Genomic DNA, 10,567 nt, shown 5'->3' on the forward strand with positions numbered 1-10,567 from the left:
GGGGCTGGGAGGGGCAGCCGGGTGGGGGGGGGGGAGGCTGGGAGAGTGGGAGGAGGTTGTGGGGCACTCAGGGGGGCTGGGGGAGCAGGCAGGGAATAGGGCCTGGCAGGGGTCCCCCCATTGTTCCCTCCAGCCTCCCCTCCCCCAGCCCGTACTCACCAGCACAAAGTTCAGATTCAGCTCCCTGCAGTAGCAAGTGGGGAATGCCTGAATTTTTGAAGCTCCGAATCTTTTCTGAATTGATTCGGAGAGCTTGGAATTGATTCGGACCTTTTTATTGGTCTCCTGATTCGATTCCTGATTCGGAAATTCAGCCACCAAATTGGGCCACATCTCCTTCAAATCAAATCAGCACCCGAAGCTTCACACAGGCCTACTTAATTGGGAAAAACACATATCACCCATTGTTTCTCCTGTTGATCTTGTGGGACAGCAGCTGACGTTCTCACAGGGCTTCCATGGAGCACATCTCTGTAATAGGGGAAAGATGGGGAGGCACTCCCAGGGCTTGAGGGGCCCAATCCCATGCAGGATTAGGCCCCCACAGAGCACATGCCTGGGGCAGCTGGGGAGTTCAGGCAGCTACGGGCTGCCAGGCTGTCCCACCACAAAGCAAATAGATGTACATGGCTAAATAGTGGCATCTTTTTCAGGGCCACATGTTGGCCATTTGTGGTGCAACAAGGGGTATGGATGTCAGTTTGCTTCACCTTTGTGCTGCCATAAATGTTTTTATGCCACGGCACAAAGGTGGTGTATGTTTGCACCTGGAGAGTCTGAGAGAGCAGTAAGTGGAAATGTGGAGAGTGCCTTTACAGTTGAGGTTCCAATGGGAAAATAAAACTGTCTGAAGCTTTTTTCTGACTATATATTAGGAATCGTCTCCTTACTGTAGAACAGTAGTGCTTAACCACTGGTTTACAGAGTTTTGTTGTCTGGCCCATGGGGCTCCAGAGCCACAGCAATTAGCAATGCCACTGCTGCCCTGGGGCCAACTCTTGGACCTGTACGGAGCCCCAGGGTCTAGGTGACGTCCCATGTGCCAGATCACAATGATACTGAGTCACGCTGGTGCACAGGGTTGGACTACGGACAGAGCCAGCACACAGGTTTGTGCTGATGCTTTGGATTACACCCGTGTGTTAATGCCACACACCAAATCAGTTCTGGATCAGCCCTGTGGATTGATCCTGTGTGTGGGATCCAGCCTGCAGACTGGTCCCATGCCACTCATCCATAGTGAGTGACTGAAGAGTTGGGTACCGCCATTCTAGAGCCCTGGCAATACCTCTCTACACAGGCTTTAAACAAGGAGTAGGAGGTCAGTCTGTGTTTGGACTGCAGAGATTTTGGGGAAAGTTAGAAAGGCAGCTGCTAATGTGCAGTGGGAAGAAGCCAGCTGAGGGAATGAGGCTGAGATTTGGAGACATGGGAGATTGAGCAGCCATATGATACCAACCTGTTTCCTGGAAGTTAAGGGGTGGAGGCTATGGTTAGACTGGTTGGTCAAAAGGACAGTTTTTCTTGAATTTATGTCATTTTTTACTACTACATATTGGGATTGGTTTTCTATGTGCTCTTACATGGCATTTCAGGAATATGTGCCATTTTAGGGTGTCAAGCTTATTTTGTGTACCAAAACCAGACCACTCTAACACATCTCTAAGTGTAAATAATAATAATTATTATAATAATGTAATGATGATAATACATGAAGAGCATCTACCTTGTTGGAAAGATGTGATAACCAAGTAGTTAAGGTACTTGATGTGCTCCCAAGCTGTGAGTGTGAAGCCTCACTCCAAACTTGTATGAAAAACTGCCCAGTTGACTTGGCTGTAAATGGGTACTTGATCTTTCTAGCCTGGAAGTCAAAGATAGCTGGATTTGATACTAATCCCAGGTGTGCTGTTGGGTATAGAAACAGCTGTGCCTTAATTGCGTTCAGCCAATGGTCCATTAGATTTGGGTGTACTGTCACCTGTGTTGGATGTTATTTTACAACCTGCTCAGCTCACAGTGACCTAGTCCCTAATGTGTCATTGGAGATAATGTCAAAGCATTCTTGCTACTGTCTGCCTGAAGAAATGGTAGAGAGAGAAATTATCCATATTTAAAATTATGCCTGTAGTATTATTCCTAGCATGTGCATTCAGGCTGTCTGTGATCATTGCAGCATCAGGCAGAGCAGCTGTTGTCTCTAGGTCTCCATCAACATTTATGTAATCATCTTGTTTGATGCAGGACTTGCTGGACTGCAGCAACATGTTTTGGGAAAGTCTGGAAAACTCAGGTGAGCTGAGGTAGCTGCTATGAAAAGAGGCAATTTGTTCCTTGTTGGTTTCTGTCTTCATGGCACCACTTCTGTAAGTCTACATATTCAAGACAGATGTTGTCTACTTCTGAACTAACTTTTTGGAAGGTTGATGGGAGAAAATGGAGAATTAGCAGAGTAAAATCTCCCATAGCCCCTTCTTGCATGCGTGTTTTTATACTAGGAATTTTGTTAAGTACCTCAAAATACAAATGGTTGCTAGGTCATCATAGCTTGGTGCAGACATGCAAAAAGCCTGATGCAAAATCAATCTAAGTTATGTGGTTTTCTGTAAATGACGTAGTTTAGTTCAGTAGCGAACATAACACACATTTGCCCTTTGGTGTGTGGGTGGCAGAGGGAGGAGGAGGGGGGTGGGAATCTTAGACTGAGTTCTGCCATTTTAAAACCAGTCTTTGTGTGCCAAACTTATGTTCTGTTATGGGCATGGATCAGTTTCTGACAACTTATACCAGTAAAAGTACGTCTGTACCTAGCCCATGTGACTGAAGTTTTTTTATGATCTGAAAAGTAAGCAGTAGCTAAAAGCAGCCTGTGCAGAAGCTGGGCAGTTGTCAGTAATAAGAAAACCCTTTGCTTTCATCAACTATTTGTCTAGTTTCAAAATACTTTAGTCCATCTTGAAATTATATAGTCAGTGTTAACTTTGTGTAGTAGACAGTATTTTCTGGGGTGGGATTTGTCAATGACTTGCCTATCCTGTGCATTCAGATCACTGCATGTGAGTGCATAAGATACAGTATTATGACAGCAATATGATTTGAAAATGCACCATTTACCTTTTATTTGTAATAATTTTGTAACTGCTGGTGGAACCGGTCACCTAGTTCAAACAGGCATTTGGCCAAAGCAGTGCAGGCCAACTTTTCGAGCAGGTGTGCAACAAATTAGACATACTTCCTCCCTGAGTGCCACTCCAATTCCCTTCCCTGCCTGATCTGCTACCCTGCTTTATGCTTCTTGCCCAATCTGATGCTCTGTTTTCTACTTCCTGTCTTGTGCTCTCTGTCCGATTGGTTGCTCTACTTTCTCCTGTGTCTTCCACTGCTGCCTTTCCCCTCTCCAGTCTGATTTGTACCACACACAGAGGCTGCCTGTGTCATTTGTGGCAGGTGTGCTGCAGGTTGATTACTCCTGCTTTAAGTTAAGTTAAAGAAGAGATTTATGATGATGTATGTGATGTTGAATGTGGGTATGCACATAATGATGTTATCCTTATACGCTGGAGGCTGGGGATAAAACTAGTTTCAGGAGAGGATAAAAGAGTGTTTCTTGGGGGTGTGTGTGTGTGTGTGTGTGTGTGTGTGTGTGAGATGGAAAAACTGTATTCCCTTTAAGTTGGGGAGTGGATTAGATACCAGGGCTGCACATTAGGGTATGGATGTGACTGGAATGCTGGGAATAAAGTGAAGTGCAGATATTGTGTGCATCACACAAAGACACTAACCTGTATGATTCTCTGATATCCAGCACACTGCTACCAGTAAGCTGAGGGTTCTTGGTATCCAAAAATGTTTTTTTCACACTTGTAAGGTAGAACTGATAGAAAAATCAGAATTTCCTTCACCTTGGAATTTCCTATGCTTAAGAAATTTGTTTTCCCCCCAAATGTAAACAAAAAGGCTCAGTATAATTATTTTTCCAACTACTAAGTGGTAGGGAAATAATAATGCTATAGTAAAAATCTGTTCTCAGTCTCAGATGGTATTCACACATTTGAAATAGCTGGGTATTTCCACAGCACTGAAGGAGTTAACAGTGTTTACATATGCAGTGTTATGATTGGGCTTCATCATTAACACCTCATTATTATGCACAGGGAGAATTCACAACTCCCAGACAGTTTTTCAGATGTCTGCCTGCAGTCTCGTTAAGTGAGACTGCTGGATCCTGTTCAAGAGGTTTTCTTTGCAAATGCAGGTGTGTGCTAGAAAGGACCCTCAGGCAGTTCCAAGGAGCTCCTTGTCAAACCTCTCTACCAAACTGAAGTCAAGGTTAGAATGACTCCTCTGCTTGCAGTGGAATTCACCTCTTTCTAGATATTGTTTACTCAGCTCTGTTACAGACAGTATATAGTCCTGATGTGCATAAAAAGAATGCAAATTGCATCAGATGGGATATTTATCAAGATTTTCCCTGGGGATGAGGAAATACCCTGAACCTTTTCAGAATGCTTCAGATAGCACCCCTGGATCACAGCTGTACTGCATGCATATTAAATGGGGAGTAAACACATGGCCCTTACTCTTGACACATGAGCTCTTGTGATAAAGGTTTATGATGTGGTAAGGAGGCCATTTCCATGCAAAAAAAAAAATTGGCAGCACCCACCTATGAAAATAGAAAGATGATAAGTCTAACTGTTAAATAAGCTTATGTTCTATAGATGCTATATGGGAAACAAGGTAACTTCATGGTTTAGCCATTACTAATTCAGTCTAGCTCTAGTCCATCTGTTGTTGAACTCTCAGGAAAATGCTCTATATTGTGGTCTGTATTATACTAGGTTGCAGTTAAGCATTTTTCTTTCTCACCCATTTTGAAGTCACTTGTTGACTAACAGTTAGAAAATAGCAGTATACGTGACACAAGTATGAACCCTATTGGTGTCCTTTTGTGGTCTATATGAAATCTTCTTGCAAAGGAGAGAGACAGGTTAGGATGTGGACTCATGACAGCTTTTTAACAACTCTACTAATTCAGTGCTGAAATGCATATATGACTCCTTGTTCCCTGCATGTGACTTAAAACTACAGTTTAGCTCCATGTTTCTTTGCACTGTGGTATTTACTTGCTAATTGGGATGACAAATATCTCTTGTAGTACTTCAAAGAAAGCATGACTTGGTTTTTGTTGGGATATGCATTTCAGTTGCATCTGTATTTCCACACCCTTTTTTTTCACTGAGGTTTTCCCATCAGATGGAACTAGGTTTCCTCTTAAATAGGTGGTAGTAGTGCTACTGAGTTCAAGCTAGTGAAGGATTTTAAGATTAGTGGATACTCTCTGTATTGCTCAAAGAAAAAATTAATTAAAGATAGTAAATCCTCAAGCTTAATAGTTATAGATACTAAAGCCCCTGGGTTAATCTTATATCTCAAATGCAACAGACTGGAGCTCTTAATCACTGAAGTAGGGTTTACTTTTGTGATCATATCAGCAGGTATCTGACAAACTGATAACTGATACAAGGACAGTATGTACATACAGCACATTGGAGTCTCCTCTGGGGAAGCTTGAGACTGCACTCTGTCTGGGAAGCAAGTGGGGAATGGACACAAAAGTCACTTTCTCACTTGAATTGCAGCTTCACTTCTGGAACATGGAGATCAGAAAAAGAAGAGACCTAACCCCATTCCTGGGGTATCAGCCTCTGGCTACTCAAGTGAAGAACAGAAAGATACAGAGGGCAGAACAAAAGGGATCATGGATTTTCTCAGTTGTCAGCAGCAGCAGTGGCTTCCTTTGAGGGGTGGGGGGAGGAGAGGAAAGAGGGGGAATCTATCTAGAAAAGTAGAGACAACTCAGAGAAGGACAGGAAAGCAAAAAGAAATGGGGAACATGTCCCAGGGAGATGTGATGGGGTTGAGAGGGAAAAGAAAATAGCAGGGACTCCAAGTTCAGAAAGAGTTGAAGAGGTGGAGGATTGGAGTGAGACATTTGGGTAGGGAAGACAGCAGAGAAAAATGGGAGCAAGAGGGAAGAAACAGCACAGAGTAGGAAAGAGCAACAGGGATAGAGAGGGACGTACAATAAGAAAGAGCTGAAGATATAGACCATGAGTTGAAAGTTTCCATACAAGAGTAAGACTCAGTGGAATAAGAGACTTGGAGAGAAGCTTTTCTATATGCATTGCCCTCTCCTGGGTTCTGCTGCCATAAAGGGAAATAGGGCTCATCCATAAATTGCAGAGGAGGCCTGAGATGTAAAGCCTGTAACAAGATGATTGCCAAGTGACCACTTGCTTTGCTTGTTCTGGATCATCCCCATATAACATCCATTAAGATGACAAGGTTTGACCTCTGTGGAAAAACCCAGGAGCCCCTAATACCATTGGCAAGCCACATGAACTCAAGAGATGTTAGTCTGATAATGCAAAGGACGGGGCAACCAAACTGACTGCCATATTTGCAGGTTTTTGCCTTGAGTGTTTACATTTATCATAAAAATCTAGTTGGATAGCAAGTTGGTTACCCCATGCTAAAAAATAAATACATAGACGGGGTTGTTTTTGAGTATCTGGTATGCCTGTTCTGTGGGTATGGGCAGACATTCATGCACCCCTGTGCAATTTACCCTGGGTTTGTGTCCTGATGTAAATCAGACTGGGATGAGGAACAGACAGATGTGGAGCTCTTCCAGGTAGAAGGTATAGTACCTTGTCATTGGATGGTGAAGAGCAGTCGTAGCCTGTCTACATTTCATAAATAACTACCCTAGGATGGAAACAGGCAGAGAAAGAATAAATTGGTGCAACTTACCATATTTACTTGAATCTAAGATGAGAGTGTGTGTCCCCCACAATCAGCATAGGGGAGAAAAAAGGCCCTCGTCTTAGATTTGCATACAAAGTGGAGGGGGAGGGGCAGGTGACTGGAGCAGTTCTGACTCTGGCCCTGTGCCCAAGTCAGGCCTGAGGGCCACAGCCAGGGTCGTCCCTGGGGGAGACGCAAATTGGGGTGACTGCCCCAGGCCCTGCACTTTGGAGGGCCCCGCAGTCAGTGCCATATAGGCCCCGCCACTGCCACCATGCACCGCTGCTGCTGAGACCCGCCGGCTCTGCCACCACTGCCAAGCACTGTTGGCTCTGGCCGCTTGCCACCCCCTTCCCCCTCACCCCTCTGGGCCCCACACAGGCTGATATGCCTTTGGCCCTGCACACCCTTAGGTGGCCAGCAAGGGTTGCACTTCCATGTGCTGTGTTCTGGGAGGGAACAGAGCCCAAGCAGCATCTGATAGTATGGGGAGGGGGGAGCTGGGGTTCGGAGTGGTGCTGGTAGCAGGGGAGGAGCAGGAAGATTGCAAGGGGAAGAAGTTGGGGGGGCAAAGAGCAAGGGGGCCAGCTGTCCTCCCCAGCCACCTGACTCCCTCAGCCACTGCTTTCCCTGCTGTAGTGGGGGGAGGAGAGGTGGCAGCCTAATTCAAGGCAACCCTCTAATAACTAGATTCTATACCTGGAAAATTATAACAAATTTGTACATTTTCCATATGTAGAATCTAATTCTTGGGGGATTGTCTTAAATTCAGGCTCGACTTAGATTTGTGTAAATACCATATATCAGTAGAGTTTTAGCTCTAGGAATTTTCATTGTCCGCTACAGTCTTATATCAGTATATTATTGCTTACATCAGTGTAAACACTTTGTCTGTCCAAACGCTGTATCTTACTATCCCTGTGTATACAATGGGAATAATACTTTCCTATCTCTCAGGGGTGTTGTGAGCCTTATTTCATTACAATGTGTGATATCCTTTCTTGGGTGATATAGAAAGCAAAGGCACTATTTGGCATTGCATTTTTCACCACACCTTGAAGATAGGGGTCAACTACACTAGTAAGTAACCTTTAACAGATCTCTGCTCTGAGCTTAGAGAGATATTTTAAAGTATTATTTCTTTTCTTAAAAGGTAGCTCACTTACTAGCACATTTCCAATGACTTTTAGTCCTAGTTAACATAAATAACAAAACATGCAAGAGAGAGTTGGCTGAAGTCAGTATAAATCTAAAATATGAAGCCTTTTAAAAATATATATGTATAGTACATGCTGAATGATGCAGTAGCAAATATTGCTTCCTATTGGTTGAATGTGCCATCCATCACATGGCCTGTCAGACTACAAGCTCAGGTCTCTTTGCTCGAGCAGATGAGCAGATGTGCTTGGTGTGGAGGGACTGCTTCATTTCTCAATGGAAACAAACATCACATTTAGCTTCTTACTTCTCTTTTCATGTATAATATTTTCAGTATCTGTGGATGAAATGTTTGTAGGAATGGATGGAAGGTCAGTAATTTGATACATTTTAACAGAGTAGATTGGTGTACTTGAATGCATGCTTTAAATGTTGTAGTTTTAGTATTTGTGCTGCATGCAAATAGATTTGGTCACAGTTCAGAAGGTCATGACAAGATTATTCTTTTCAGTTTTCAAATGTGTATGATTCACATAGAAATGAATATTTCTAAGACACAAAGTATAACCTCTTTCAAATGTTTTTATCCGTAAGACTAACATGATCTAAAAAAGCATATTACTTAGTGATCTGTCTCATGCTTGATTACATTTTAATGCTTTTCTCACTTTCTCATTCCCTATGTGTTGAAACAGAATTATAAATAAAATAGCAGGAGAGTGTGAAACCTATTCCAAGAAACACAAAAGTGCTAAAATATTCTACTTCTATAGAGTGAATATTATTGAAACCTAGTTTCACTATTGCAGAAAGTATTAAAGTGATTACATTGTTTCTGGATATTTATTTCTTATTGCCTTTTAATGCACCTGTCTCTATACACAACATAAAGAGAAAGCAGAAAAGATCTTAGGAAAGAGAGGACGATTTCTAAAGTCAAACTTTATAAAAGTGAAAATAGGTAAATTGAATTATTTGCATCATAAAGGCACTAATAAAATGTGGATCAGGTATGGTGATGATGATCATAGCTGTTGATAAAATATGTACGTTTAGGGCAAAAAGGACGTGGTGCTTTGCTTAAGCTTGTATTAAAAGATCTGTGAATCAGTTACTGATAAATACTACAATATGTTTTCATTCAGATAGTTTATTTGCTGATCTCATCTGGCAGTTTCCAAGTCAATTAGTGTTTCCTTAGCAGTTTCACTTTTCTGTGATCACTAAGATATTCTGACTGAAAGAAACTAATTGAGCTTTCACACAAACTTCATAATACTGATGATTAATGAATCAAGACACCAAAGTCAATGGTAATTTTTCTTTTGACGTTAGGGAAGCAGGATGAGTACCTTTCCAGGGTAAAAGTAGCCTTAGTTTCCTTTTTAAATTAAAAAGAAAGTTCCGCTGTTTGTTATTTTTAAGGTCTGGTCTGGCTCTAAAATCTTTGGTGAGGCACAGTCTATTAAAGTCAGTGGGAGTTTGGCCTAAGTTGGAACTATGGAAACAGGCCCTGAATGTCAGTAATTTATAAGAGCTATTTTAATCTGAAAAGTATGTCTCATTACCTGTTCAAGGCACAGCACAATTTGCTTCCTCTTTAAAGTAATATATTTTATATGACATTGAAAGACAACTTTCATATTTTTTTTTCATTAGGAAGATTCCAGGAACTCTGATTTTGTTCTGATTCAGATTTTATTTAACACTGAGCTTATACCATTGTAACTGCATTAACTTCAGTGAAGCTACTTGCGATTGGTGTCAGTAAATGTAGGATCAGATACGCAATTACAATATCATCCATTAACAAACTACTTTTTCTTTTATGTATAACTTTGTTTGATTTACCCATGACTCAAATGCAGTTTTCTAGTAAAATAACTTCCAGTGCAGGTTATTAAAACTACTGCATAGTGGGTGCATCTACATGAGATGCTAACTGCAGTTGCCTAATTAGCTCCACAGTGAAGTCTCAGTGTCTACACATGCGGCTTTGTTAGGCCTCAGTAAACTAATAAATGCCACCATAAGATAGTACTTGTGAGCACAAGTACTATCATGTGGAGGCATTATTTACTCTGTTACAGTGTATGTGTAGGCAGTGGCTGGGGCTGGGGCTGGGGCTGGGGCTAGCTAGAGCAGAAGGGAGCTACAGTGTGGGGCTGGCTGGCAGGCAACTGGGAGACAGCCAGCAGGCAGCCCTGCACTGTAGCACCCTTGTGCCCCAGTCAGCCTCTCTGCAGCACATTGAGTTGGGCAGGAGCAGCCCTGGGCTGGCAGGTTGACTCCCAGGGCTGTGCCACCCTGGCTCAGTCCTGCAGTTCTGGGCACATGTGAAACTCTATGCTCAGGAGCAATAAATTCCAGGGCGAACTGCACCAGTGTTATTTCACCAAATTTAATTTCATGTATTGACATGCCTAGTGAGTACTAATGCATAGGCAGCAACAGCATATAATTTGAAGTTTGATGATATTAATGAAAGAGGGATTTTGGAAATACCATATTTTCTTGGATATAATAATCCTCATTGAAAATCAGAATAAAGGGGAAAAAAGATTTTTCTAGAGCTGTGGTTGCATAGAGCAGGGAAAGA

General features: G+C 42.4%; 1 protein-coding gene across 4 annotated transcripts in view; it reads left to right on the forward strand.

Moving 5' to 3' along the window:
- The window catches only part of ATP6AP1L (ATPase H+ transporting accessory protein 1 like), a 33,074-nt gene that overhangs the window by 2,692 nt on the left and 19,815 nt on the right, over nucleotides 1–10,567 (forward strand). Inside the window, exon 1 of one of the 4 annotated variants that reach the window (XM_006035559.3) lies at nucleotides 4,585–4,620. The exons of 2 other annotated variants lie outside the window; for them this stretch is intronic. In XM_006035559.3, the coding sequence (XP_006035621.1) occupies nucleotides 4,613–4,620 (8 nt within the window). In that variant the 5' untranslated portion in view covers nucleotides 4,585–4,612. Of the gene's footprint in view, nucleotides 1–4,584; nucleotides 4,621–8,209; nucleotides 8,340–10,567 lie in introns of those variants that run through there. One more of the 4 variants, XM_006035557.3, reaches the window with a different exon arrangement.

The sequence above is a fragment of the Alligator sinensis genome, unplaced genomic scaffold, assembly GCF_000455745.1.
Source record: "Alligator sinensis unplaced genomic scaffold, ASM45574v1 scaffold1066_1, whole genome shotgun sequence".
NCBI classification, from domain to species: Eukaryota; Metazoa; Chordata; order Crocodylia; family Alligatoridae; genus Alligator; species Alligator sinensis.